A 27,422-nucleotide genomic window follows, 5' to 3' on the forward strand; every position below is an offset into this window, starting at 1 on the left:
GATGGACTAAAGCAGTTGATACTGTGACCCCTATATTATATGTCATTCACAGGTTTTATTTTGGGCTTGATTGAATTTTCTCTCCAGGGCTAAACAGTCTCTCCACACTTGGGATCCAAAGCTAAAGGACCACTCATTAGTTCAGATCTGTCCTGGTAAGAGATAGAAGTCTGGAGGAGACCTTCAACCTCAGTTTCATCTGAAAAAGGTGTGGTTGTGTGTGCCAAAGCTGCCCCAGACAGAGAACCATTGTGAAGAGCTTTAAAATTACAGTATTGTTCTGAGCTAAGGTGTTAATATAGACACAACCTTTATTAATCTTAAAGATCTTTTGCCCCAGTCTTCTTGGGATAGTGTTCAGAATGATAATATTCAGTATTATTGTATTGTTGGCTAACCAAAACTGCTGCTGTTAGCTCCTGCTCTTTCAGGGTTCACTAATTGAAGCCCACTGACTTAAATACATTGTTTGTATTAAGACTGGGAGTAGAGAAAAAAAAATTTTTTTTCTTTTTTCCAGTATTGCCCCTATCAACATGCCACAGTTTTTGCTGAAACAAGGGATGCATGAAGCCTTTCAGTTTGCATTTTTATCCCCTGTATTTTTTAGCTTTGTTTAATTTGCTGACTGGCAGCTGGAAAATCACTTAATCAGCATATCTGGCCCAAATACTAGGCATGACTTGAGCATTCTGACAGTGTCTTGGCTCATGCACAACTGAGACTGGTTTGAATTCTTGTTCTGTGATCTGTATAGGTAGTGGTGATGGGAGAAAAGAAGGAAAATAATAGTCTGAAGATGTGTCTTGTTCCTTTCCTAGCTGTGCCACAGTAGTTAAAATCCAAATGCTTACTTCAGTCTTGTTTGTAACCTCCCAAAACCTCTAGAAAGTAACTTCTGACTTACAAGACCTTCTGTGGGAAGAGAAGTTCTGTTTATCCACTGCTTGACTTGCATGTCTGCGTTGTGAGCTCCTTCATTTATTTGCCCTGTCTGAAACACCAGTGTGTAAATTGCATTTATTTCTGACCCAAGGAGCTGCTAAGCAGTATCACCACATTGGCAGTTCTGTGTTTGGCCAACGCAGAAAGCATCTTCTCACTCTGAATCCAGGAAAATTATCTGAACCGCTTACTAGGGTGAGTCCTGTGATGACAAGATCCAAAACTAACCCGCTCCCTTATTTTTTCCAGGTACTCCACCTCTGCATTCTCCAAGCTAAGCAAAGTTGGTATCCGACATCCTCCTCCTCTTCCTTTCATTGGAAACCTGCTCTTTTTCCATGAAGTAAGATGTGGTTTTCTTTGTATCTATCCAAAGTAATGGGAAGTGTGGATAGGAGGGAGGAGGAATTGAAGGGAATGCTATACTTCAACCGGAGCAGGTGACCTTCTGGTACAAGTAAAACTCTGCTTTTTGAAGGCATTGGTAGAAGCAGTTGTGTGCAAGCAGTTTTAACTTCAGGGTAAAGTTAACTTAAGGGAAATAAAATGTGTAAGCTCCTGCAAGTTAATTATGTGAGCTTTTCTAAGAAAGTTCATGCCCTCAGTGAAACAAACTTATGTATATAGAGCAGATTATGTTAACTAGCCCCGACTGGTTTGTTCTGAGTGTTTTTTGGCTCCTATGACCTTTCTATTTGTTTGAGCTTTTGCTGATTGTACACATTTGTTTTAAAGCCAGTAACATTGCTTGCTCCTAAGCAATAGCTGGGATTAGGTACCACCAAATGCTGTTGCTCTATGCCCTCACTTGTAGCCATTCTTGGTGAGGAGAAGGGAAGAAGAGGAAGTATTGAGATTCTGCCTCTGGATTCTGTTCCTTTGTTTTCCTCACCCATCCCCTGAGTTTCCTAATGCTGGATGTTGGCTTTTTTTAGTTAGTGTGTTTATTCCTTGCTCAATTTCAGTAATGTTTCTGAGGGTTCAGGCTCTCTTAATAATGAGGAGCTGCATTTCTCTGATTTAATCTTGCAGCATATCTCTCGTGCATCTCTGTTGCAGTCCAACAACTTTTCAGGAGAGCTGGGCTAACTCCAGCTGATGCTTAATTTCCTCTTCTAAGTGCATGGTCATCAATAGCCATGCTGAGATTAGAATTAATAATGAGAATATAGTGTCTCTTACCTTGGTCTTCATGGTGATTGCTCTGTCAATATCTGTCTCATTATTAGCTAAAACCCATTTAAATACCAGTTTTACATGTACCTCTGATTTCATTTAGAAAATAGCATAAAAGGTGGACTCGATCCACTCTTTATTAACTTGAACTGGAACTGACAGGGTGACTTTAACATACAGGAGGTGCTGGTGGTGTGGAATACAGACCAATTCATCTTCACTCTTCTGGTTTAGATTCAGATGGATGGCATGAAGCTACTTGCTCTGTAGACCTTTGGTGGCAAAATCCAGTTGTTATTATTAGTCACCTGCTAACACTTGCTATATCAAAAGGTGCCTAGAGAGTAAGTTATTTTGATTTATTGTAGACAGGCTTGCCCTATAGCAGCAGAAAGTTTTTCTAAATTGTTATCTAGGATCTATTAGGCAAATTTTATTACAGGAGTTGCATTCATTAGATTCGCTTAAAGCTGGCTAATGAAGGAAAGATAAGCCTGATTTTATTAGCTTTTAGGAAAGCTAGTAAAGCAAATCAAAGGTAGCTGTGAAATTTTATTTCAGAATACCAGGAAATAATACTTCCAGGCAGGGTTTGTGAACAGAGTTGTGTGATGCACAACCACAAGCCCCACCAGGCTGTATGTCCAGCACTACAACATTTCACTGTCCATCTTCTCTTCAGTCCTGTAGCTTCCAGTAGGAACAAGCAGGGATAAGTCCAGGCTCTTTGTGATTTTTCTTTCTTCCCTCATATATATTGCCATATTTTCTGGATCTGCTCCTGTGGATACTTTCTTAGAAATAGTGCCCATAGCAACGTGCTGGTAATAGGGAGGCTGCTTTTATATTGCAGGCTGTTCTCTATGAAAGCATTTTCAGGAACACAAGTGCTCTCACTGCAGTCAGGAGAGGACAGCTTCCACTTTCCCTTCCCCAGGAGTGGAGAACCAGAGGCTGCCTGTCACCTTTCTGGGGATGGGTTTGGTGGTTTTAGCTGCAAGGGGCACAGCTGTGCACTGAGGTTTTTTTTTATTTTTGGAGAGCCTTTTTTAAAATAGGCTCCTTCTTGGTATTGACAACGTTGTGCGGGAAAAGCAGATGAGCTGAGCTCCCACTGAATCATCAGACTGTGGTTTTCAACCCATAAACATTTATTTCAGAGGAATTAATGAATGGTGACTAAGGAAAATTAATTGATACATGCTTTACAAGAATCTGCATATGAGTTATTTGTGTGTTTCCACTGTCAAATTTGGTCTGTAAGACACAGGTTGAAAAGCCCTGAATAACAATGAGACATAGAAGAGAAAGGGAAATCAAAACACTTCAACATATGGCCTTCCAGTCCAGAAAGTGCCCTCATCTCATCGTTTCAGGCTTTCCCCTGGAATTATCATTATAGAAACTTAAGGAAAAAAAATAGAGGAGGGGAGGCAGTCACTTTGACATAATCAAGTAAATTTAGGACCTGGGAATTTAAGAAAAAACATTAAATATCAAAGGCGCTCAAAAAAATCGTGGGAGTATGCAGTGTTTTTCAATTTGTAACAGCATAAATTCAAGGATTTGCATGTCTTCTCCCTTACTTGGTTGTAAATCAGTTCTACTAAGTGAACAGAGGTTGCTGTTCTGCTCTGCTGTTTATGTAAGCAGAACATCGGGCCTAAAATTTTTTTGCATTATTATTCTTCTGTAAGTGTTCCTGAAAAGAAATGGAAAATACAGGCAGGGTTTGATCAACAGTGTGGGGTTGTGGGCTTTTGATAAACTTTCAAATGTATTTTAAACAAGAAAATATTTTCTCCATGAGATTTTTTTTTTTTTTGGAGTTATTTCAAGGATTTCTCAGTGTATTTTCTTTGGATAAGAGTTGCTGTAATACAGTGTCTCTGAGAGAGGACAACGAAGTATGGAAAGTTAAGGAGTTAAGAGAAAGGCAATAGGATAGACCTATCTACATCACAGAGAATCAGACTGTAAAAGCTGACTTGGGGAAAACAGTTATTTTACTATAAATTGCTCCTTCTCTCTCAAGTACAATAAAGGGAGATAATCACACCCTGAAACTAAAACATACCCAAGTTAATCAGCTTATCTCAAAAATGAGAAGATAGGAAATTATTGCAGTTCCTGCAGCTGGGAAATTATCCGAGTCCAAGATATTAGATTAAAAATTCTTCCATTGCATGAGAATGATTTTCGGTGGGTAAGTCTCAATGTAATAATAAATACCATTAGGCTGTTTGAAAAAAAGCAGCATGTTCAGTTTTCCCAGTAACCAAGCAGACTTGCAGCAAACTGCTGTTTTGTTAGAAACTCCTGACTGTTCCCCCACCTCTCCATGTACTGCGTTTTTCCTACCACTATGTGGAAAAACATGAGGTTTCCTTGCGATCGCTGCATAGCAGGAGACACGAGGGTGTACACAGCATGGAATTTCACACGTGGAATCTGCAAGGGCTTTGGAGCAGCAGGTTGCAGAAAAACCTAAACAGAACTCTCCCATGAATTTCCAGGCTAATGATTTTATTACATGACAAATGCTCCGAAAACCGAGCAGGCACACATGTCCTGTCACCCTTCCTCCTGAAGAACCACGGCAAAGCACTTGACCTGGTGCTATGGCCGTGCTTCTGCTTTTGCTCCCCTTTTCCCATCAGCTTTATAAAAAGGCCACCTAGGTTGTTTTTAAATGTCATTGGCTCTGATATTTGCATGACTCTGGTTGCCTGGTACTGTACCTGTCTGCACTGCTCCCTACTCAGCCACCTGGAGAGCAGCACAGTGCTGCTGTAGCCTTGGGGATGGTGTCCCTGGTGTCTTGGGGTGGTGGTAGGTGTGTGGTTGGCTGCTATGTTTGGGAATGTGGTAGGTGGGATGTGCAGTTGTGCCCCCTGTGCAGCTGGGTGATGTGTTTTGGGTCTTTATAATGGACTGGTCATGTGCTGCTTTCCTTCTATTATTCCTAGCAAGCTCCAGTGATGCTTTTGACTGGCTGTGTGCTTGTATCTCTGCTTTGCATTTTAATGAAAGACATTGCTCTCTTTAGCCCCTCTCTGGTTGGACAGGATACTCTTTGTTTACCCTGTTTATTTCTGTCTGGCCTACTTGTGGATCCTCGGCTATCCCAGAGTGGCCCATTTCTGCTGAATGGAGGCAGGGGCTGTGTGGGTGCTTTGTCTGGCTTTCAGTTTGGGATCCGACTGGGCTGTGATGTTTTATGGCTGATGGGTGGGAGTGAAGACACAAAGTGGAGGGAGGAAGCAGAGAGCAAACAATTTTTTTTCTACTGTACATCTGCCAGAAGCATCCTGTGACTTGGACATTAAGAAAAATAAAAGACTGTGTCCTTGCAGGAATGAAATTAATCCCATGTCTAATTTCAGCCTAGAAAGCAGCATGTCAGTGATTAGTGAGAGAGGCTGCAGTGTTTACTGTTCTGGAATTTAATGACACAGCATGCAAACCTAAACAAGGTTCAAGAGAGGCAAATGGTGAGGGCAGCAAAGAGGAGGGGAAAAGGAAGAAGAGGAGGTCTCAGGCCACAGAGCTGGATTTAATTACAAGAATAATATAGCTTACACTGACAGTGAAAGCCTACATATGGTTTTGTGTTGCTTTGTGCAGGTAAACAGGAGAAGAACGGGACAGGGAGCATTTGTTTTGCCACTTGATAGCTATCTGTAAGGAACCAGAAAGTGTGGCTACGGCATCACTGATCAACTTGTTTTTATCTCTTCCAGCCATCTGTGCATGTCCACCGTGGGCTGTTGACTGCCCAAACCGACCTTACAGGCTGCCTCATGTCATCCTTTACATCCTAGGAAACCCTCCCACCTTGATGGAGGCCTGTGCATGCATACATTTCATGTGACATGAATACATGTGGTGCAGATCTAAACCTAGACATGTCACATTCTGCAACATGACAGAAAACCCGAGGTTAGATGTGTTTTTATGTGTATATTCATGCATCTATAAAACCGGTCTCTCCCCCCTTCAAGTCTGTGTATTTCCCTAGTTTCAGCTGATATTCTGTGCTACCTCCTTTGATCAGGTGTTAGCCTTGTCAGCTACCCTGACAAAGTCAGTGCAGTATCTGTTTGCAGGAACCTAATGCAGAAAGCCAAGACATGGCAATTAGGTGTCTTCCACTTGACTAAATGCTACTTGCACCCTTCAGCAAGAGCTGGACCTGTGGTTTCTCCCAAGCCTGTTGGGCAGACTTGTGCTGTGGTTCAGCCCAGCCTCTCCCTGAGCTTGTGGGATCTTGGCAGGGTGAGCAGTATGTAAGCCTCAAACCCTTTTGTAGAGGTGTAACATTCTCTGCTTTTTTGCATTTGATGTTTCTGATAGCTGTGTTTGCAAGGTATCCCTGAATATGATGTCAACTTTAAATAACATTTATGGAAGCTGGAAACTGTTGGGATACTCAAAGCAACCATTGGGGTTTACATAACAAAAAAGGGGTCAATCATTGCTGCTTTTGCTGGTGAATAATGATGGTGAAAATGGTTGTGGTCATGATGCATGCTTTTGGTCTTTTGGACTATAGTGTTTTGCCTTTGAGGAAAGAAACAGATCCCTTTTGTACTCCAAGAAGTGGTATGTTAACTGTGGCTTCTGTCCAGAACAGCTCTCACTTCTATTTCAGTGAGTAGACCTGTAGTTGCCCCTTGAAGGAGATGTTGTCTTTGTTGCAATATTGTGGTTTTGGTATTCTTTAAGCCATGTTTTGGTGATTTCCTTTTGGCATAATTTATGCTTTCTTTATTAAACACTCTGCAAGAGGCAGAGAGACAGTGGCTGAGGCAATTGCAAGCTAAAGGGTTCTACCTGTTAAATGAATAAGAGATTATGTTCTCCATGGCAGAAGAGAGAGTGAGAAGAGAGTCTCCCTGATCATGCTCCTGGCTTTCACCCTCCTCCCAATGTAACTTCAGGCAAGTCTGACTAGGGCAAAGCTGTCTTATTTTCTGGGTCAGCAAATCTTTCTTTTGCTTCACCTTGGGGCTGCAAACTGGTATAGACAGTGTTCTAGAATAGGTGGGTCTCTGTTTTCATCAGGTCATGGTGAAACACTTCGAGCATCTTCTCAAGTAGACCTGGGGAGGCTGATATTCACTGCTGTCTGTAGGGGATTTGGTCACTTGAAGGCTAGAGGAAGCTTTAAACAATTTGGCAATAGTTGCAGAGCAAGTGGGGCCATGAATCAGTGTCAGGCCTGGCTCTGGTCTATAAATAAAGATGTTTGAGTAAGGTGGATCCCCAGAATAACAGTACTCTCTGCTGTGCAAGTCCATCCTTTACCAAGAACATGTGGCTTTTTGAAGTCAGTAGAGAGGTGACTACCTGATATCCATTAGAATAGAAGACTGGAGTCCCAAAAGTGGTGCAGGGGAAGTTTGTCATGGGTTGTGCTTTTAGAGGCTATGTTTGCTTGCTCACCAGAAAACCCTCTGGAACTTGCTGTGTAGCCTGCCCTTTAGGCAGCACATACAGCTAAAGTAAAGCCAGCTCTGTCATGACATCTAGAAACAGTAAACACAAACCAGCCACACTATACAGTAGCTGGATTAAGAGACTGGAAATAATGTACAGCTGCAATGGCAGCAGCATATAGATAGACCTAATGTAATCACTTCAACTGGAATTTAGCTTGGACTCCAGGATCCCTGTAATTATGCACAAGAAATAGAGTTCCCACAAGAAGCAGGAATCAGCAGGGATCTTCCATTGGAAGAGCAGCACAATAATGTTATGTCTGAATAGGAGGACTTCTGTAGCTGTTGTAGTAAACTTAATGGTCTTCTACAAATGGACTTAAAAAAGCAGGAATATGTCTTAGGTGCTTAGTGTGATTGTCTTCAGTTATGGCTTCAGTCACATCAGTGTGGTACTGGCCTGGAGAGGCTGAGATTGGACTAAATAAAATCTTTTAGTCCTTGAATTTAAGAAAGAATAGAATAGACTCAAAGCTAATAGACTCAAGGAATAAGAGTAGTATCTTTTGTTCTAAATGAAGTTGTAACTTGCTCACAATACCTGTAAATCTTGAGTTTAGTGGCATCATATGCTACTGACCATCACATTGCAATGTGGAGAAACCCATATTCAGAAAACAAGTTGTGTGTCAGCAAGATCAGTACATGTGATAATGGCCAGGTATCAGTTGTAATGCTAAAATTATAGCAGGCTCAGATTGGATGCTGAGAACAGTTGTTATCCATGAGCCAACAAATTTAGCTGAGTCTTAACTTCATTAGCAGTGTCTAAATGCATTAGCCATATGCTCCTCAGCATATGGGTAAATACATAACAATTTATTTTCATTAGGGTTTTCTTACAAGTGCTGCTAACCCAGGCTCCACTAGAAATGTTTACAGCATGGCACGTCCCTTCTAATAAGAAGCTGGCCCTCTGCACAGCAAATCATCCTGAAAGGGTGGTGAGCAAGATGCTTTCTCCTCCCTTTCTGAGAGCAGGAAGGTAGAGCTGCTGTGGGTCTGATGCACTGCAGGTAGCTGGGCTTGGGTTCTGCAAAGCTTTATCCTGAAGTGACTAACAGGAAGCTTTGGAGAAATGCCTGTTCTAATATGTGCCATTAAATCCTTGGCACTCGTTGTGTGCTCTCTTCTGGCTGCCTATGGTGCACCTTGGGTGGCATCACCTCCTGGTAACTTTATCTGGATGTAAGACTTACGACTCACTGGGTTTTCCCCTCTTCCTTCCCTTCCCAGGCAGGATGTAGAGATGAAATATAACTTCCCCCAAGAGGGACCGAGTGTGAAATTGGGGTTTAGTCATGGTCTGTGGTCAAAAGGGTCCTGTGCTGGGAAGGGAAGGGTGTGTTTGCAGGGTGGGCACTGGGGCAGAGCTGTGAGGGCTTCAGTACCTGCAGACATGGGACAGATGTAAAGCAGCCATTGCCTGTTTGGGATGCTCGTAATTTGTCAGAAATTAATGAAATGTTATGTTCTAGAGTGCTCTTTGGATAAGTATTTATGCAATTTGATCCAGAAATGCAAGTTACCTAAAAGACAGAATTTAAGAAAGGACCAATCTTGTCTGAGACCTATAAAGTTCAAAAGTTAATCTAATTTTCCATGGCCTCAGTGCTTGTGCACTTGGATGACAAGGTGAAACCAGAATCAACCAGAGTTGTATTCTAATCAGGTGTGTTTGAGAACTGATAGGTTTTTTTTTCTCCTTCATTTCTTTGAATATTTTTTCCTTAAAAACAATGGGAAGACTAAACAAACCTGTGTGCTTTAAAAATGTGTGTTCAAAATGATCTTTTTCACTAAGCAGTGAAGTGAAACAGATAATACAGTCTTGTGTTGTCCTTGTACCTTTTAACTTAAATTTTTTTCTTTGCTGTTCCATTTTACAATTTTAAAAAATTTTGTTAATTTCAGGTGATTTCTAACAAGGCATAGGGAAAAGTTAAATGTTTTTTTGGCAGTTGCACTGAGGAAATTTTAAATATTTTGGTAGAAAAAAAAACCCCTTGCTGAATATTGGTGGGTTTTATTTTACCTTGAGACAAGAAAAGTGAAAATTATAAACAAGGGAAAAAAATTAAAATGTAGGTATATGCTAAAAATATTATCAAATAAATAATTTCAGAAGAAAATAAGCATTAAAATAGTTGCAAATTATTCTTTACTTTTCCATGAATTTCTGCAGTTTTTGTGCATTGTGTGGCTTCCCTCAGTTCTGGGAGTACACAAAGCTGCTAACTTTTAATAGGTAGCATGATGCCAGAGGTAATTTAAGTAGGATTAGTGAAAGCTGGGCTGCAGAAGCTGTTAGAAGTCCCATGTGATGGTTAATTTAAGTGTTCTCTAAGAGTGGGACTTCAAACACAGTGATTACGTTCCACTTAAGTAAAGGGGAAAAAGATACATGGCAAGAGGAGGCTTTGGAGGAAAGTGTCCATTTAGACACACAGGAAAAGCAGATGGGCATCCCCAAATTCTTCTTTGATTTGCCTCTACTTGCTTTTCTGTCTGTATGTTGAGAGGAAACAGCAGGTGGCAAGGCACCTTGTGGCTCTAGAGAGCAGTCTAAGAGAAGCATAAAGAAGTACGGATAAGAAACTGGTGCTTGATACATGATTTTTGCAAAGGGGTGAACAAACCTCCCTTCATCCATTAATACACTGCAACATACAATGTGTTGGGAAAAGCATCTGATGTGGCAGCCAGGGGAAGGGGTGGCATTCCATGATGTTCACATCCGAGGACATTCTCAGACAGGAGCACCTTGCAGCCAGGGTAGGGTGGAAAAGGTGCTTGATCACACACAAGGGGGAAATGGGAGAGCTTGTGGGGAATAAAGCTACAGTTGTTGACCTTATACCACAGGTCTCTGTTTCAGTAAAAAGTCTCATATAATTCATGACAGATAGAGATAGGCACCATGCAAGTATCTTGTAGTTATGTTTGTGTTTATATTTTTCACTGCTTTTTTTTCTTTTTTTTTTTTTTTCCCCTGACCCAAAGCCCCAGGGAACCATCTCAAAGACCTCATAAATGTGAGATTTCATTTTCTAATGCTATTTCATTTCCTGGATGGAGGACCTGCTGCAAGAAGACCAGACCTCAAATTATAATAGCCCTATAAATAACTCCCAAAGGCAAAAGGGAAAAAGAAAGCCTTTGAAAGACAACCACAAATGTAGAAATGGAGGTGTTTGGGTTCTTGCAGAATGAGACTAAGCAGCTCTAGTTAGGACATCATTAATTTAGTGCAAAGTCGTTTTGGGTTTCCCTATGAATCTCTGCGTCCAGTTTACTTACAAACCTGTAGAAAGTTCCTGAAGTCTTTTGCTTGAGCTTAATTTTCTACAGTGCTTTGGTGTCTTTTGGTCTTAGACCCTGCTAGCAAGGGGAGTTTCCAGGTAAAATTGAAAACGATCCAACAAACGGGTTAAAAACCAAACACAATCGCAAATCGAGAAAATATAGCCTGAAAATGCAACTTTCTCTCTTTTCTGGGTGAAGTCATTTTATTTCAGCAGCCCCAGACTGTCTGCCTGCTTTCTACTGGAAAGCTATGCAGGATTGGCACATCGACTGGAATAAAAACATTCCCGAGCAATCGGCATGTTCTGTCAAAACATTTGAACAGCTCCCGTCTCCCGGAGCTCAGCGCTGCTGCCGAGCCGGCAAAGGGAGCTCCGCGCCGCACCGGCTTCCCCCACAACCTCCTGTCTCAACCCCCCCCCCCCCCTCTGCATAATCACGGGCAAAGTGCTTCAGGTGACCAGGTTTTTAAGAGCCTTTTGGTCCATGCTGTGAGCTGTGTGAGGGTTGTCCTTTCTCTCTGTCCTCTGGGGCTCTGTTGTGAGGCTAAGTCAGGAAGGTGAGGCTGCAGGACCCCAGGATCTTCCTATAGCAACTTGGGTCAACCTGCTGGGCAGAAAGAGTTGGGTTGGCAAAGCTGAGCTCCAAGAGAAATCCCAGACAGGATTCTGTCTCTATCCCATGCCTCTCACCACTGCACGACTTTTTGCCACCTATTATCTCAACATCCAATGGCAGAGTTCAATCCCTCTGTTGTGGGGTAATAATTTATTTTTTATTACTAGATTCTTTTAAAAAGTAATTAAAAATTTGTAATATTTGGCTAGAAGAAGATACACAGCAATTACAGAATGTCACCAGGCAAAAATGTGATTTTTAGTTAGTAGCAAAGTTAGTAGCAAGGATGTCACTCAGTCTATGCCTCAGCTCCTCGTCCATAGAGCAGGATGTTGTGCAGAAAAGCCCCAAATGGTTCAGGAGACAGTCAAGTGATAAGGCCTAGATATGAACCTACACAGACAGCTATACCCAACAGATCCCTGATGAAGGAAAAAAGGGGAGATAGACTGGTTATAGTGACCTGACCCACCTGAATTATAAATAGGAGAAAAAATGATAGAAACCATGATGGATGGGTGTACAGCCACAAGAAAGAGAGATAAACCTCTGACCATAGAAGTCTGGAGAGAAAGAAATATTTTGCCAAATAAGAAGGATGACAGTGTACCAACAGATACATTCAAATGACAAGGCTGCCTAAAATTAAGAGCAGAATGGATATCTCACTCTGCAGTGTCCTTTGCAGCAGGACACTGGTTACTTTACTTTGCTAGGTAGTAGCATTGAAACGGTGAGGGTCTTCCTTATAGGCTCTACTCAGCATGAATGAGTGTGCTAAAATCAGGCCTGCAGCCAGCTTGCTGGAGGTGCTGTCTGGGTGTTACCGAGACCTATTGCTTAGGAATGTAGTTGTATCATTCTTGTTACCAAAATGGATATCCCCTGAATGACTGTGGCTTAAATGAGTGTTTGTTTTAGAGAATTTCTGGGCTGTTGCATGATAAGGCATTGTGATGGCCAGCATGCAGTCAGTGCTTTCAACCAAATGAAGTTATTCTTCACATTTGACACAGTGATGTGTATTAAGCAATGGTTTACTGTGCTGGTGAATGGGCAGATGGTATCCTTGAGGGTTCACACATGACACTAGGCTGTTTGAACCTACCTGTCTGAGCCCTGTCTAGGAGAAAAATCTTTTATAAAAAAGAACATAAAAGTAAACAAGGTGGGAAGGACAGTGACCATACACCTGTGCTTATCTTAAACACTGTAGCCCTCATAGTAATTTAGAGCCGTTTTGATAAAAGTGGCATCATTGAGAAAAGTGATAGAAGAGCATGGTCCATGCCATGCAGAGCAAGGAGGGCAGAGATGGTTTATAAAGCAGCCTTAGCTCATCTTGGGTTAGTGGCAGTGCAGCAATCTTACAGGGGTGGGTTGTGAATCTGCATTCCTAACTCTGTTACTTATCCCCTGGGCCAGAAGGGCCAGATGTGCTGAACAGGCAACATATTTAATCTGCCAATGATCATTCCTGATGGATCCATTCCAGCCAGCCCCAAAATTTACAATACTGGGCCTCAGCCCAATTCATGTAGGAAGACAAGACCACCCAATCTGGTGCCTTTCGGGAAGGGAGAAGGTGGAATTACTGTGATTACTATGATTGCTAATTTCACATTTTACACAAGCAACTGTACACTATGGCCAATGTGCTTATATGTATATTGGTGTCTAACCTAGGGCAGCTAATGCCACAGTGTGGTACAGAAAAGCTGAACCATTATTCTTTTAAGCTTAACTTATGATTCTCACTGGAATTAGCAGGCATTGTCACTGTCAAAAGCTGCTATTACTCCTTGCATCTAGTTATGCAAAGTCCAGCATGATGCACTTAGAAAATTTTTACATGAACTTAAACCATGCTGCAAAATACGGTCACCTCTGAGACTAAGGTGAAGGCAATTTACCACCGTAGGGCCACTTGGGAGAAGAAAGCCTGTTAAAATCCTTCTACGGACAATTATGGGAAATAAAAGGCTTTGAGACCTTGCACAATGATGAGCCCATCTCTTCCTAGCAGAGCTAACAGGCTGAAAACAACAGTGCCAGAACTGAAGCCTCGTAATACGCTACTGGCTTGCAAAAATCTGAGGCTCAGGTTTGTGCAGACTTTCCACTGTTGTAACACAGGAGCAGTCCCTCGATTTGCTAAAAGCTTATCATCTGCAGAGAAAGGCCTGGAAGGAAGGGAATATTCTTGCAGTTTTACAGGCAAAGAAACTAAGGGCTGTAGCTGTGAGAGTTTTGCTTCACCACCCACTGAGACCAATGGCTGAGCAGATGAGCTGAGTGCCCGCCATCCTGTGCTGGGTGCAGGAGCAGGTAGTGAGTGACTCCTCCAAGCTGATGCAGGAAGAGGGGTGGTGGCAAAACCATGAACCCCATTTACATCCAGAGAGCTCTGTCACAGTGCTATGATCCCCACTGCCTTCTTGGAGACTCCTGTTGCTGAAGGAAAAGTTTATATTATGTGGAGGAGGATGATACCTCCAAGCAGCCCCACTAGACTGAATGAGCATCTTAAGTCGATCTTTCAAATAGAACTTGCTTTTCTACTACTTCTGCAGACAGTCTGGTGAATTTTGTTTGGCTAAGGAAAATTAGGAATGAGTGTTAAATTCTTCCTTAAAAGATTGCCTTACTTCAGAGAAATTTGTTATCCTTTTTCTCATTTTCAACAAGGAAAATTTGCTTTTGCAGCAGAGATTTTGACATGAAGTCTCTTGATAGAATAATAGGCGTGAGATGGATTGCAATCTATTGCCTCAAGACTTTGCCAATCATAAACTAAAATCAGTTAATGCATTGAGCTAAGTCTTGCTATATCATGCAATGTGCTAGTAGTATTTAAAAAAATCAATCCAGAAAATATATTGATTATATTATCTCCATAGCAACAAACAATAATGGGATAGTGTTAGCTTAATAATTGTGCTTTGAGAAAACCTCTCAGAGTAATTACTGCATTGTGGTCTTTTCACAATGTGGAATGCAGTAACGCTTCTTCCTTGACTGCAGTTACCATCAGCACTGCGTCAAGTGATGCTGTTTTTGTGTGCATGCATATGTATTCACGGGTAATTTTTCTCTGGGTGAAACAATCTAGCAGGCTATTTTGGGATTCATTTTTTAAATGGTCAAGACCACAAATTGGCAATTGTTTTCTATGTGGTTTGTTTCCTTCCACCTCCTCTGACAACTGACTGCTGTAAAAGAAAGCCGTGAAAATTCCTTCTTCTGTGGCTTTCTTTAGGCACAAAGATTTTGGCATGTGACGAAACTAAATGTCCAGCCACTGTGTTAAGGGTCTGGGGGAGAGAGGATTTAAAGATAGTGTTTCAAGGCTGTTTTTAATTAAATTTCATCTATCATTCTCTAGAAATTACCTACTCCATAGAAGCTGTTTGCCTGTCTATTGAAGGACCTGATTCTCTAGTGCATCCTGCATTGTTGTATAAATAACTTGAGGTTGTTAAGAATAAATAGATACTTTTACATATAAGTAGGGGGGTGTGCATGTAACATTTTTAGCTTGAAATTCTAGCAGGAGAGTCAGAGGAATAGATATATACACTCTTCATCTGGATCCTTATTTTTACTTCCAGATCAACTGTGCAATTTTGGTCTTGAATTAAAAAGGTGTTGAATTAAAAAAAATCTGTCAAAAAAAACCTCAGTTTAATCCCTGATGTTAAGCAGCCAGCCCCTAAACTGTCCTGTCTATGAGAGAGCCCTTGGGGAGCTGGCAGTGGATCAGGAGTCCATGTGCCTTCTGGTGATGCCACTAATTCCCTTATATTCCCCACAGGCTGGGTTCAAAGATCGTCCAGCAGAGTGCTGGCTTCTGTCAGATCCTGCACCAGCAGGAGATTCTCCAAGGATTTCATACTGATTTGAGTGGTATGGTGGGATGCCCTTTTACTTCTCTGGGCATGAGTGGATACCACATTCTTCAGTGGTCATTCCTCCAGCCCTTTTCTTGTGGAACAAACACTGATGTCCAAGCAGTTAAACCTTTAACATCTCTTCTAAACAGTAAACTATATTATTTTGATTTTTACTTCCGGGCAGAAATTGCCCTTCAAATGACCCATCATTTGATTTCTTACTGTTTATCAGAACAAAGTTCCTTTTTCTTTAAGGACCCTCAGGAGAAAGACCTTGTTTTGGAACTACTGTGTGGAATATGTGATCCTCCTGGAGCCAGGAATGTGCAAACCCTCAGCTCTATAGATGGACATGTACTTTGTACATAAGAAATGCAGTATAATGCAAGGGCTGACAGCTTTCCATTTGAGATTGTCTTCATAAGAAGCTTGATTGTGCTGTTGTCCCTTGCTGTTGCTCTCCTCTACAGTCCCTCTGTGTTATTGCTTTATGGGGAGGTTGTGATAGAAGAGTTTTCTGTCCCATTCAGTGGTTACTTTCGGCCAGTGGCCCAATCTCCTAGGAATGTGGTTGATTTACAGGGAGGCAGAGGGGCAGTGGTTTCTCTTGACTTCTTGCCTTGTGCCAAAGCATTTAGTTCTGTATAGCTATTGTACTGAATGAGGGTGCCAAGCCTCTGTCTCCTTTTCTGGGTGCAGTTCTGAAAGGACAGTTAAATGCATTGATCCCTCTGTTAAATACCTGATATTTGCAGGCATGTAGCATCACTCATTTAAAAAACAACAAAGACCAAACAAGAAAAAACAACACACCAAAACCCCAGTGGATTGGTAAGGTGTTTTTTCTGAGGCTGCTGCAGAATCCAGCCCTGAGTTATGATCTAGAAACAGAAATGAATCACTGACATGAGCCAATTCAATCCACACCTCCAAAACCAAGCTCTCCTGTCTATGAAATTATCACAGTTGGAACTGTGACTGTGCTTCTTATTGGCACCCTCTGGCTGGGTGCTGGCTGGTGGCCTTGCTGGTTCCTAGAGCTTTCCTAAATTCTCGTTCCATTGCAGCCTCCTGTTTAGTTTCCTTGTGCAACCTCAGCTCCTACTGCTCTCCACAGTCCTCTCACCAGCCCAAGCAAGGGTTGGCACTGAGTGGTTTTTTTCAGTCTCTTGCTAATCTCTTGTTCCAAGGAAGCCTGGATAAGGGTTTTAAGTATGTCTGTTTTCCATGCTTGGATCCTACCAGCTACCAAATGGGTGGCTAGGCTCTTAAGCAGTGTTTGTCTTCAGGACGGAACATGAAGAGTTTTACCTTACCAATATCAGGAGATCCTGTTGGAATAATTATTTTAAGACGTGAGGAGTCAGCTGCTCGGTGTGGTGTGGCTGTTGGGGCTTCAGCTTGTCTTATTCCCAAAGGAATAAGACTATTCTGCCCTGCCTAGGATCTTACAACACATTTCTGTCCATAGTGTTTTAGGGTAGGTCTGTCCTACCTATTGGCCTGTTGGTCTGGGAGCAGGATGAAGCACACTGAGTGTTTGTTCACATTGCTGGGATGAAGACACTTGCAGCTCAGCAGCTTCAGCCCCCCTTGTGCCCTGCTGAATGTATGGGCTCACCTCAAGGCTTGTGTGTGTCAAGCTGACTTGTCTGCCCTTAACCTTGTGGGTTTTACAGAGGTGCCACGTGATAGATGGTAGTGAAAAGGGACCTGTCATGCCTGTGCCTGGCCTGTCTGTGCTGCAGATAGCAGCATGCTCTGTTCTGCATCAGAGACCAGTACAATCTATAGGGACATTTTTCTCCTTTCATGCTTAAGAGCCTGCATCCATACAAGGTGGGAATTAAACAAGAGGAAGCTGGACTTGTCCAGCTATTCTAAAATACAGAAATAGTCCTGGTATCTTTCAGTAATGCATTAAGTGGCATGATTACTGTCTGTCACATGTAATGCTCTTTCCAGGTCTCCTCCCATGATGGAGGGCTCTGCGTGCAGCCTAGGGCTTTGATTTGGGCACTGTTTTGTGTCTTAATATCATCACGATAAAAGATGAAAATTTGGGAACTGAGTGCAGATGGAGTTTGTGATAACTTTTAGTTCTTTCAGATGCATTTCATAGTTTCAGAGTGGGTGGTCTCAGATAACTAAATGACATTAATTTTTATAATCAGTTCATAAACAAATGGTAGAGACCCCTAGAAGTATACAAGGGAAGTGTCTCTGAGGAGGCTGATATTATCAACCACTGAAAGAGTAATGTTGCTTCCTAAAGCTGAACTTTTCTTGAAGCTCATCTGTCTGAACAGGATCTACTTAGGCACTACTAAGTTAAAGCAATATGGGGTAGTCCAGAGTTTGCATCAGAAAAGAAAGCTTAAACAGTCTTGAAGATGCAAGATTTGCAGATGGACATGTAATTTTTTCAGCACACATTTCAATGTCTGTTTGCACTCTTATGGCACCTAAGAGAGGCTTTTGCATACTGGAATTGGTTAATATATTTTATCATTTAAATGTTATCTTCAGGAATCTGCTGTTGATGTAACTGAGAAGGATAGGAACACTCTACATAAGTGGAGATACTGCTTGGAGAAAAAAAAATTCCATGTCTCACTTTCTTGGGAAAAGCCAACTTTTATTTTTCCATATACCAATTTTTTTGCCCCAAAAAACAGTGCTGTGTCATCAGAGCACCCCTGAAATCTTTCTTTTCATTAGATTTAGCTAGCAAGTCTGTCCAACAAGAAGGTGTTTCCATTTCTTTAAATTATGCAATTACTGCTTTGCTTCCCTTAAGGGAGGCCAGCAAAGAAAACTAATAAAATTCATTCACCATTAGTAAGATGTGCTGAATGCTTATGCTAATCCATCTGAGAAACATTGAGCACGCAGTGAAAATGTGCATTACAATGGTCTTCCCTTGCACAATGAATTCCCTCCTATAGAGAGCACTGTAATGCTCTATTTTCCTGTTGTAATTTGAGGATGTAGTAATATTAAGAAAGGCAGCAAAGATGGTTAACAATCTAGTGGAATTACAGACAAGAAGGGATTGTGTAGGAGAGAATTAAACTCAGTTTGGAAAGAAGACAATTTAGAAGAGATTCAATAGAAATTACATAGTCTAGTAAAAAAATAAAATCCATCATTCCTTTATCTTTTTCTAGTTTCTTGACTTATAAATATGTGTTTAGCACAGGATCAGAAATTGCAGTGAGTCTGTAAGACCTCATATGGAGCCTTTCATGAACACACATCGCACAAATTGTATTTCTCTTTGTGTCTTCATAATGACATGTTTTCTGGTTTTGATTAAATATGCCTAGATGCCTGAATAGGTGTCTTCTGTGACATTTACTATTAAATAAAATAAGGGCCTAGCAGGTTTAAGTGTTATCTAGACAATAGTCCTAATAAAAATAGTAAAGTTACAATTACAGCTTTGCAGCAGATATAAACAAGGTCTAAGCTAATGGCAGGCAACTTCCAAATAGATAAAAAGAAATATTTTTTTAGCCACTGTAATCAGGCTAAAGAATTCATCGTTGCAAGAATCAGGGAGCCGAATACAGCAGCTGGAATAATTTGAGGGTCTGGATAATTTTATGACTAATTACATTTGTAGCTGTGCATATTATGATAAGAGTAATTGAATCATAAGCTGACATTGGGTGAGGAGGAAACCTCCTATTTAAAGCATTTTAGAGTTAACTGTGTATGCAGGGTTGTTTTCCTCTTGCCTTTTTCAGAAGCCTCAGGCATGTGTTATGCCTGAAAGCTCAGAAATAGATCACATTCATTGATATTTCCATTGCATATACTGTCTGTTTTTCTGTGGCAGGGGACGAATGGTTTTGTAAGATACCAAGAAGGAGCTCTGAGAAACCTGTAACTTGTCTCTGGCTCTACTGTTGACTTCTTTTGTGGCATTTGGCAAATTGCTTAATCTTGTGCACTTCCAACTCCCCATCTGTGACAGATGTGCACTCATCATCCCAGAGATGTTGTGGAAATGAAGTTTGCAGAGAGAAATAAGATTGAAAATAAAAAGACAAAAAGAAATTGAGAATCTCATAGAAGAATGCCAAATGGGTATCTGAAGCTGTATCTATGTGGGAATGTTTTGGAAAGTTAAGGTGAATCAATGTGAATCAACTGGAAGTGTGAATGCAGCTTGCACATCCAAAAGCTCAGTAAATCTTTTCCACTGGCAGAGTCTCTCTTATTCCAGAAGTAGCTGTGTATCATCTTGAGAGGCTGACAGAGATGGCCTGCATTATGCATCCTACACTCCATTTTTTCCAGGTATCCACCTATTATTAAGCCTTGTGCCTAAAAACCCTCCTTTAGGTTTTTGTCCCTGATATTCTGACTGGGAGACTGTTCTAAAATCTTTCTACTTTGATGCTCAGTAACTTTCATCTAATTTCTAGCAACATTTATCCATGGCCAGTTTATAGTCATTTGATCTTTTAGTAATGTAGGTTTTTATATTAAATAGATATTTTTTCCTTCCCTGATGATTACTCCCTGTACACTTATAGGCAGCAAGCATGTCTCCTCCCTTTGGTCTGCTAAAATGAACCTTTGGTTTGCTAAAATGAACTCTCCTAATTATTACTTGTAAGACAGGTCTTCTGTTCCCTCAGGATTCTTGTAACCCTTTTCTCTACTCATTCCATTTTAAATTCATTCCTTTTGAACGTGGCTCATCAGATTTGCATGCAGCATTCCAGAGAAAGTGTATCCCCGTCATACTTGTGGTTCATTATTTTCCTGTGGTTGATATGTTCATCCAGTTTTTTTCCCTCTCTGTCACTTTCAAACAATAATCTACTTCTGCAGAAATTCTTGGAGTTAACATAGTACCTCTAAGTATGAAGCTCTGCTTTGAACTAAAGCCAGTGTTGCAGTTGTTCAGGATCTCTAGGTCATGCAGTTCTTCTGATATGGGAATCTCAATCTCTCTGCCTGCTAACGCAAGAACCTGTCTTTCAGTCCATAACCATGAGCATACTTCACAAAAGTCTGTCCACTTTCTGTGTAATATTCAGTCCTCAAAACACTGAGAAAAGTTTATCCCCAAAGTGACTCTTGAGAAATAAATGGCTTTCCTCCTTTCATGCCTCTGCTTTTCTTTCAACTCAGTCCATACTAATTTTTCCACAGCTTGAATGCTTATTGTCTTTCAATTTTTATCCCGATTTTCATCGTTTTGAGTGTGATTACTGTGCTTCTCCCCAGACCAAGTGCGTTACTGAAATCTATGTATATCTTCCACTGTTCTCTCACATAGGAAATGTATTATCCTCCCAAAGGCAGATAACGTGGGTTACATTCCATTTCCCATTCCTCTGATCCTCTTCTCTTCAGGTCTTTGCTGTGAAGCAGGAGTGCCAGGTTGCTACCGTTGGGTCAGAAGTGGTGCACAAGGGACTTTGGCTGCAGCTACTCTGACCAGCCACGCCACTTACACAGAGCTGGGGCTTACAACTCAAATGTTAAAACCATATGGTGGGGTTTGGGAGGAAAATCTGAGGGCTGTGTGTGTTCCGTGCACTGGGAAATCTTGCATGCTATTGAGGTCAGGCTCACAATTGTGTATTTACTTGCTTGGCTTCCCCTCCCTCCTGCCGACTCTCCTGTTAGCAGCCTATTAGAATCAGCCATTAACCTGGTTAATGGGGAGAGACAGCAAATACCAGAAAGGATGATGTTCTTTTCTTAATTCACTCTTGGAAACCTGACTCTTTTAAACTATAAATGTTCTCAAGCAAAGGCTGAAAAGGGTCCAAAACATGTCTTGCTTTTGTAATGCAGGCACACCCAGGCAGAGGAGAATAAGATGAGGCTGTTTTCCCCGTAGAACATCACTGGGAAGCAATCTTTGGTGGTGACAGGATAGTGACCTGCCCAAACTGCCCATGTGGCTTGGAGCTGGCTGTGCCCAAGGCTTTGGGGTGGTAAATTGGCATGACTGACTTTTACTGTGGCCTTTTGGGTGATAGGAACCATTGAGGTGATGTCTTGATGTGATACCTGATCCTTTGGGTGGTATGGCTCAATCCTGAGAGCCTCTGCACTCTGAGCAGAGCAGGTGATGGATGGCAGGAGAAGAAGAGGGTGATGAAAGGCATGGGGCAAGGACAGAGCCAAAATGGGGAGCTTGTGCAAGAGGGCAAAGAAACATCTTTCAGGGGAGGAGGAGCTTCTCCTAACACTGACAAGACAGCTCCTTGTTTCAGACAGCAAGGGCTAATACAGCACACAGAAATAAATCTGCCTGCCTAGTTTTTATTAAAGACCTGAAAAGGTAGAGGGGAAAAATTTACAATTTGTTTGGTATTTAGTTCAGGTAATTTTTTTTTAATTGTGTAATGAGAACACATTGTCCAAATTTTCATATGCAGATTCAATTAGTGTTCAGTTAATTAGCCTGTACAGATGAGGATTAACTTAATTACATAACACTAACCTCTCTTAATAACTATTAAGGGTAGGAAGGATGCTTTTAATAAATTTGGAAGGGCTATATGTGTTTTTTAAAATCTGAAATGGCATATACATAAATTAAACCAAATTACACACAGAGGACAGCCATTAAGGATAATGATCAAAGGAAACAAACTATGTACATGGCTCAGAATCAGGCTGCTGAGAAGTTCATGCTGTTTTCCTCTTCTTGTATGCTGGCATCCTAGTGTTTTCCAGGATTATTACTGGAGATGGTGTACAGTCTGTGGTCATACCTTCAAAATGGGCTGAAGTCTGATAAAAGGTTGCTTTAATTAAATGTTACCGTGTATTAAAAAAAAAATAATCAATTTGGGTACCAAGTTGGTGGGGTTTCTTTTTAGTTTAGTTTTGTTTTTCCTAGGTGGTCTAAGGAAAGAAGAAAGATACGTAAAGCCCATTGAATAATAAAAATCTGATCCATAAATGTCACTCATTGTCATTACATATCACAAATAACTATAGATTTTTGTCTCTTGACATGAGGTGTGCACTCAAACAAGGATGATTATTAATACCATAGTGAAACAGAACATCATATCTGACTACAAGGTGGTGACGGTGAAGCATATATGGGACTAGTGACAGGATGTGGCTTATTTGGCATATGAGTCAGCTTTAAATCCAGGTTGTCCTTTAAGTGACTGACATCAGATAATGCATGATGCCCTTCAGAAAGAGGCAAAGCAAGAAGCTTTTTTCCATTGACCATTCTTGCAAAGGCAATATTTCCTACTTGCAATGGATTTTGATGGGCACACCACATCACTCCCAGCATAGCTCAGTAGCTTTTGTAGCATTCAGTACACTACAGAATTCAAGAAAATTCAAGAGCTACCATGTTAATTTTGAGCCAGTTCAATCATTTGGGAGACCTGGAGGTGAAAAACCAGCTACTGGTCAACAGGCCTAATATGAGATGTCTTCTGCCTGACCTATCTACTGTAGTGAGCCAGAAGCAGTGCTTTCAAGAAGCCAGCTTTCTTGAAGGCTTTTTCAGTGAATCATTTAAATCTTGGGTTTCTCGTAAATGTTAATATCCTGTGGGCTCACTGGGCTGTCTCTGGTGGATACAGCAAGTGCAATACCCACACGTGTGCTTGCAGTCCAAAGCAAAACTTAGCAGGCAAGTTCTGGGCTGTAGTTTGGGATGTCTTCCCTGAAGGTTCAGACTAGGAGGAAAGCAGGCTGGAGGAGAGACCTGATTCAGCACTGTCTTGCAAGACTGGCAGTCTTTCTGTCCTGTGCAGCTGACACCATTGCAATATAACCATGTTTTGCACCCCAGGCAAAGTGGCCACAGGACACTGATGAGGTGAGCTGCTGGCTTCCTGCAGTCTTAGGTGACTGCTTGGGGAATGTGGCCCCAGGATTTCCCTGGCATCAGTGGGGGGAAGGCAGCAGGCAACCTTTGTAATGCTGAAATTCTGCTACTGCTGAAGTGTCTCTGGAGCAAATGCAGTTCGGGGTTAATGTGTACATACTTCTCCCTTGGTATCTGCAGGTAAGAGCCTTTTTGAGTTAGCTGTATGTATTTGTGGTGTCACGAAGGCTTTGTCAACCTGAGTTTTTGTGTGCTAATGATTGAGGCTCTTTTCTGTTTATCTGAGTAGTAAAGTATTTTTCAGGTGAGAATATATAGATTTTTTTCAGGCAATCCTCTAAATTACTTCTTTAGTAATTTTCTTGTTAGTGTGTTTCATTACACATCATCCAGTGCTTTAAGGTTTTGTAGTTTAAAAATTTAAAGTTCTTGCCTTAATCTAGAGACATGTTGTCCTGTTTAATTGTCACGGCTTAGGCCTGGCTGGTATCAACCAGGCTTTCGCTTGCCTTCTCCCCCACCATGGACAGGGAGGAGAAAATCCACCTTAAGGCTTGTTAATCAAAGCAAGGACAGGGAGGTTTGCATTCCCCAATTACAGTAATGGGCAAAAACCAGACAGGTTCAACTTGTGAAGGAAAAAAACTAATTTAATCTACAAGGAGAAAGTGAAAACATGGACATATCTTAATACCTTCTCCCCACTCCCTCCTCCCCGCTCCCGGATCCCTTCCCTGCTGCCTCCCCCTCAGGGCACAGGGGAGGGGCAGGGGGGGTTCAGGGTCAGTTCCCCACACGCTGTTTCTGCCGCTCCTTCCTCCTCAGGGGGAGGACTCCTCACATCCTTCCCCTGTTCCAACGAGCGGTCCCTCTCCCAGGACAGTCCTTCAGGAACCCCTGGGACATGAGTCCCTCCCACAGGTGCAGTCCCTCAGGAACTGCTCCAGTTCGGGCTGCACAGAGAGTCATGGCTGCTGCGGGAGCAGTCACCTCTCCTGACACGGGGTCCTCCATGGCTGCAGATCCATATCTGCCCCTCTCCATGATCCTGCCAGGCTGCTTCCTCACGTCTGCCCGCCTGTGACACTTCAGGGGCTACAAATCCACATCTACCCCACCAGGGTCTTCCAGGGTCTGTTCCACCATGATCCTCCATGGGCTGCAGGGGCACAGCCGCCGTCTCACCACGGCCGCCGTCTCACCACGGCCGCCGTCTCACCACGGCCGCCGTCTCACCACGGCCCCCGTCTCACCACGGCCGCCGTCTCACCACGGCCGCCGTCTCACCACGGCCGCCGTCTCACCACGGCCGCCGTCTCACCACGGCCGCCGTCTCACCACGGCCGCCATCTCACCACGGCCGCCATCTCACCACGGCCTTTAGGGAAATCTCTTACTTGGGCACCTTTCCACCTCCTTCACTGCCCTTGGTGTCTTTTCTCTGGCATTTCCCATGCACTTCATCCTCTACTCTGCTCGGCTGGTCCTTTTCTTATATTTTTGCACTTTCGTTTTCCCCTTTTAAATATGTTATTTGTAGGGGTGCATCCATATCTGCTCAGCCTTGGGCAGAGTCATGTCAGGGAACTGGAACCTGGGGAGTTTCCAGCAGCTTCTCACAGGAGCCACCCCTGTGGCCTCCCCTGCTCCCAAGATATCACTGCACTAACCCAAGACAAGAATACATATGCTGCAAGTTCAGGATTAAAAAAAAACACCAAAATTCCAGAGCTGTATTTAAAAAAAAAAAAACCTCAAAAGCCCTCATAGAAGGCCTATGTAAGAGAAGGACCGTAGGTGGTAGCAACTGCTTTGCTAATTTCGGTGATAAATAAGTACCCAAGTGTGATAGGTAGGAGAACTACTTTTGATTACCAGATTTTCTTTTCCTTAGACAAAATGCTCCTAAAGCATATTCACATTACATGGTCTTGTTTATTTATGTCTGCAGTTAATGTATTTACAATAGTTCGTATTGTTCTAGCTAATATTCTGCAGTATATCATAAAAAATAAGAACGATTTAATATGAGGCATAAGTATTCTACTTTGTTAGTGAGTTTCCTCTGAAGAATGAAGATAGATCACAATAGTCTTTCTTGAATTAATATAAATGCAGATGAATGCAGTCAAATGTGTTATTTTTTCCTAGCACAGTGGAGTATGATTCTCAAATATCGCAGTTTTCTTACAACAGATTTTTTTTTTAATATTCACTTTTGGGGATACATTTTGTATACCTTCTTTAAGATTAATCAATTTGTATTCATTTAGGACACTAACAATTTAGTATAGTGGCAGGTTTATTTATATAAATGGATACCAATTTTCATCAGTTATGAAAATGAAACACAGAGAAAAATTCTAAAAGTTTGTTAAAATAAATCTGTTTACTATTCTGCAGAGTGTCCCAGCTGCCTTTTGCTAAAATCTATCTTTTAAGGTTTGGGTTGGGTTTTTTTGCTTGTTTTTTTTAAAAAAATAATATAACTAAACCCCAAACAAGACAGCCTTTCCATATTTCCCGTGTCTCTCTTGTATGTGCTTATTTAGTTCTTAATTTCTGTCAATTTTTCCATCTGCACATAAAAAACCATTAGGAGTCAGGACCCCAGTTATGAACTCAGTTTACTAAAATAAATAAATCATGAAATGGTAACATATTTTGGAACGTAAAACCTAGAAGAAAATATGTTTTGTGGCTTTCCAGGTCTTTTTTTTTTTTTTTTTTTTTAAACATTTCTAGACTCTGCTGTCACAGGTGTGCAATGAGAGAAAGGTGAAGTTATGAGCTCATACAATGGCTCTCCTAGCCGAGGTTCAAAGCTTTGGTGTGAGCATTAGCAACACAGTATAGCAGAGTGTCTGTTAAATACTGTTCTAAAAAACTTCATTGTTTTTCTTTTATCCAGGGTTTCTGGGAAAGCCACACAAAACTCATAAAAGAGTACGGACCTGTTTGTGGGTAAGTCGTAAGTCTGGGGAACAGAGGTTGAGGTGGTTTGATTGCAATCTCAGTTGTCATTGGCTTATTTTAGTTCAGCATTCTGTGTTGGACATAATTCTTGTCTCTGTAATTTTAATTATATGCATGAAGTTTAGTCTTTTTCAGGATTATACAGAACTACTAGCCTTCAGTGCTCTCTTTTCATGTGCATATTTTTTATACTTATGGTGAACAGTGGAAATAATAATTGAAAATCTTAAAACCACCTTCCCTAGTTTATGAAATAGTATGAATTTGGTTCAATTGTTGCTATCTATATTTATGCAAAATTCCAGAACTTAAATTAAAATGAAGTACAGATTAGAAATGAAGCATTGCTCTCTATATCTCAGCTGTGCTATCTTAGCAGTTCAATGGGAGGAAAGTGGGTTAAAGTGGTATACCCCTTCACACAAGCCCTTCCACATTTCTGTGAATGTCATTTCTGTTCCAAGAACTACTTTCCAGTTGTCATCATTTAGGTGGAAATGCAGTTATTTCAGATATCTTTTATTGTTGTGTTCAGTTGGTGTTTCTAGCACAACTATTATTTCAATATATAAGTATCAAGAAATATCCATGAAGAACAGTCAATGTCAATTTTTTTCTCTCCTGTGTACTGTAAGCGGTTTAAGACAGTTGTAAAAGAGCATATATGAATGTGTGTGTTCATATTTGATATTAAATTATATAAATATGCTTTGTATGCTCTTCAAGTAAAAAAGCTTTATGAGAAAGAAGTCAGGTTCAGGCATAAGATGCATTTGATGCTTCAGTCACAGCCGCCTTGTGGCATTTATGCTCGGCACTAAGGACAAAGTGCTGCAAGAAGTGATGGAAATAATGAATTCCAGGGGTTAGGTACTTGTCTAAGAGGAAATAATACAGTGTCTTGACTGGCCAGGAATGGAGAAAGATATTCATTAACACTGTGGCAATTTGTATGTTGTGTAACAAATGAAAAATGACTGAGGCTTATTATCTGCATGACCTTTGGTGTGGTGCCCTTAAATGACAATAATGTAAGAACACTGGCATTCATTCCTCAGTGTATTTCCCTCCTTATTAATATCATGCCTATTTTTTTCTAAGCTGAATTCGAGACAAGCTGCTATTTAGTTATCTGTCTGCTCACTCGGCCAGGCAGAGGCTGTG

General features: G+C 41.4%; 1 protein-coding gene across 5 annotated transcripts in view; it reads left to right on the plus strand.

Moving 5' to 3' along the window:
• Window positions 1-27,422, plus strand: part of TBXAS1 (thromboxane A synthase 1) — a 243,014-nt gene that overhangs the window by 64,893 nt on the left and 150,699 nt on the right. For all 5 annotated transcript variants that reach the window (XM_071727781.1, XM_071727811.1, XM_071727805.1 and 2 more), the window contains 2 exons: window positions 1,195-1,288; window positions 26,194-26,246. In XM_071727781.1, the coding sequence (XP_071583882.1) occupies window positions 1,195-1,288; window positions 26,194-26,246 (147 nt within the window). The remainder of the gene's footprint in view (window positions 1-1,194; window positions 1,289-26,193; window positions 26,247-27,422) is intronic.

Source organism: Heliangelus exortis, chromosome 1 (genome assembly GCF_036169615.1).
Source record: "Heliangelus exortis chromosome 1, bHelExo1.hap1, whole genome shotgun sequence".
Taxonomy (NCBI): Eukaryota; Metazoa; Chordata; class Aves; order Apodiformes; family Trochilidae; genus Heliangelus; species Heliangelus exortis.